This window comes from Apodemus sylvaticus, chromosome 3 (genome assembly GCF_947179515.1).
Source record: "Apodemus sylvaticus chromosome 3, mApoSyl1.1, whole genome shotgun sequence".
Classification (NCBI taxonomy): Eukaryota; Metazoa; Chordata; class Mammalia; order Rodentia; family Muridae; genus Apodemus; species Apodemus sylvaticus.
The window spans coordinates 133,596,857-133,599,001 of record NC_067474.1 but is presented as its reverse complement, the minus strand read 5'-3'; the positions used below and the strand labels follow the sequence as shown (position 1 = coordinate 133,599,001).

General features: G+C 44.2%; 1 protein-coding gene across 1 annotated transcript; it reads left to right on the top strand.

Annotated features, from left to right (window-relative positions):
- Positions 1-271: 271 nt before the first annotated feature.
- LOC127680072 (olfactory receptor 2A12-like) lies at positions 272-1,267 on the top strand. The gene has a single exon (XM_052175653.1). The coding sequence runs from the start codon at positions 272-274 to the stop codon at positions 1,265-1,267; it is 996 nt and encodes a 331-aa protein (XP_052031613.1).
- Positions 1,268-2,145: the final 878 nt, after the last annotated feature.

Genomic DNA, 2,145 nt, shown 5'->3' with positions numbered 1-2,145 from the left:
ATCTGACCTGTGATTTCAGGACCCACATCCCAGCCTTTCTTTATTGAAATTAAAGAGTGGGGTTTTTTTTTTTTTTTGCTTTATGTATATATGTCTTTGCCTATATGCATACTTGTTGCCTATATGCATGTGTGTGGATGGTAGAGGTGAGAAGAGGAGTCAAATTCCATGAAACTGGAGATACACACAGTGTTGAGCTCTCTGGTCCCCTGGAACAGCATCAGTGCTTCACCTTTGAGCCTCTCATCAGCCTGTATCTTCCCTTTCTGCCATGTGTCAGGTGAAACATAGAATAATGGATTCTCTTACAGCCTCCATCATGCAGATGAATCCAGGGCAGAACCAAAGTTGGGTTTCTGAGTTCATCCTGCTTGGCTTCTCCAGTGACCCCACGACCAACAGCATCCTCTTCATTGTCTTCCTTCTCATCTACCTGAGCTCAGTCCTGGGCAACGGGCTCATCATCATGCTGGTCTGCCTGGACACACAGTTGCACACTCCCATGTACTTCTTCCTCTGTGTCCTCTCCCTGTTGGATATGAGCGATGTCACCACCACCATGCCCCAGATGTTGGTGCATCTTCTTGCTCACTCTCAGACCATCTCCTTCATTGGCTGCTGGCTGCAGATGTATATGTTTGGTGCTCTGGGGATAACTGAGTGCACCTTCTTTGTTGTCATGGCTTATGACCGGTATGTGGCCATTTGCTATCCACTGCATTATACTGTTATCCTCACCTGGGGCCTGTGCATATGCTTGACATCAGGGACTTGGGTCTGTGGTTTCTTTTCTTCTTTATTGCATACTTTCTTCACCATGAGTCTACCATATTGTGGGCCTAACAGGGTCAACCACTACTTCTGTGAAGGTCCTTCAGTACGTAGTTTGGCTTGCATGGATACCCACCTCATTGAGTTGGTGGACTTTGTATTGAGTGTTTTTGTGGTTGTTATTCCAGTTTCTCTCATTGTGACCTCCTACATTCATATTGCCATGGCAATTATCAAGATCAAATCCACCCAGGGCCAATGCAAGGCTTTCTCTACCTGTGCCTCCCACCTGACTGTGGTCACACTCTTCTATATTCCAGCCTCTTATGTCTACATGAGGCCCAACTCCAGCTACTCTCCTGAGAGAGACAAGCAGATCTCACTCTTTTACAATGTCTTCACAGCCTTGCTCAACCCTGTGGTCTACAGTCTGAGAAACAAAGATATCAAGAGGGCATTTCTCAAGGTGATGGGACATGGTAGGGTGGACTGGTGAACCATGATCCTGGGAAGCTGGAGATAGAGTATTCATTGTTTATGTACAGTGTCTTTCTTTTGTGAAATTAATCTGTGCATTTGAACCAATATAGTACTTTGTAATTGGGACAAAACATGAAACCAATGTTGCTGACTTGAAGATGCCACTAATGTCTAATTCCAAACATCTCAGTAATGTTACTGGATTATAATGGCAATGGTTCACTTGTTGCTCATGTTTGTAGCCCTTGGGTGTTACCTTCTCTGCTCTTATATCCATCCTGAAGGAGGAACCTTATATCCAACATGTTGTCTGTCTTAGGGTATTACTGCCATTAACAGACGCCATGACCAAGGCAACTCTTATAAAAACAACATTTCAGTGGAACTGGCTCTCAGGTTCAAAGGGTCAGTCTGTTATCATCAAGGGAGGAGAGCATGGCCATTTTCTGGCAATCATAGCGCAAGAGGATCTGAGAGTTCTAAATATTCATCTGAAAGCTACTGGGAGAAGACTAGCTTTCAGGCAGTTAGCATGAGGATCTTAAAGCCCACACCCATAGTGACACACCTACTCCAGCAAGGCCACAGCTCCAAATAGTGCCACTCCTAGGGTCAAGCATATTCAAACAATCACATCATCTTATAAGAGAAAGTAAGAAAGAATGGAAATACTCATAATGGACCAGCATTTCGACAGTGGTGTGCTTCTATCTCCAGACATTCTTTTGGCTAAAGTAAGTAGTATTGTCCATCCTGATAGCAGTAGCAGTGAGAAGTTCTTTGTTGACATATAGCACATGCATCCATAGTCTGATACATTGGTCCCCCTACCTACAAGGCAGCAAGCAATAGGCCTCATGTAACCCAGTGTTGTTCACAGAAAATAATAGCATA

What these genes read in the sequence shown, in the direction of transcription:
- LOC127680072 (XM_052175653.1), top strand. Translation starts at nt 272, where the DNA reads ATGTGTCAGGTGAAACATAGAATAATGGATTCTCTTACAGCCTCCATC.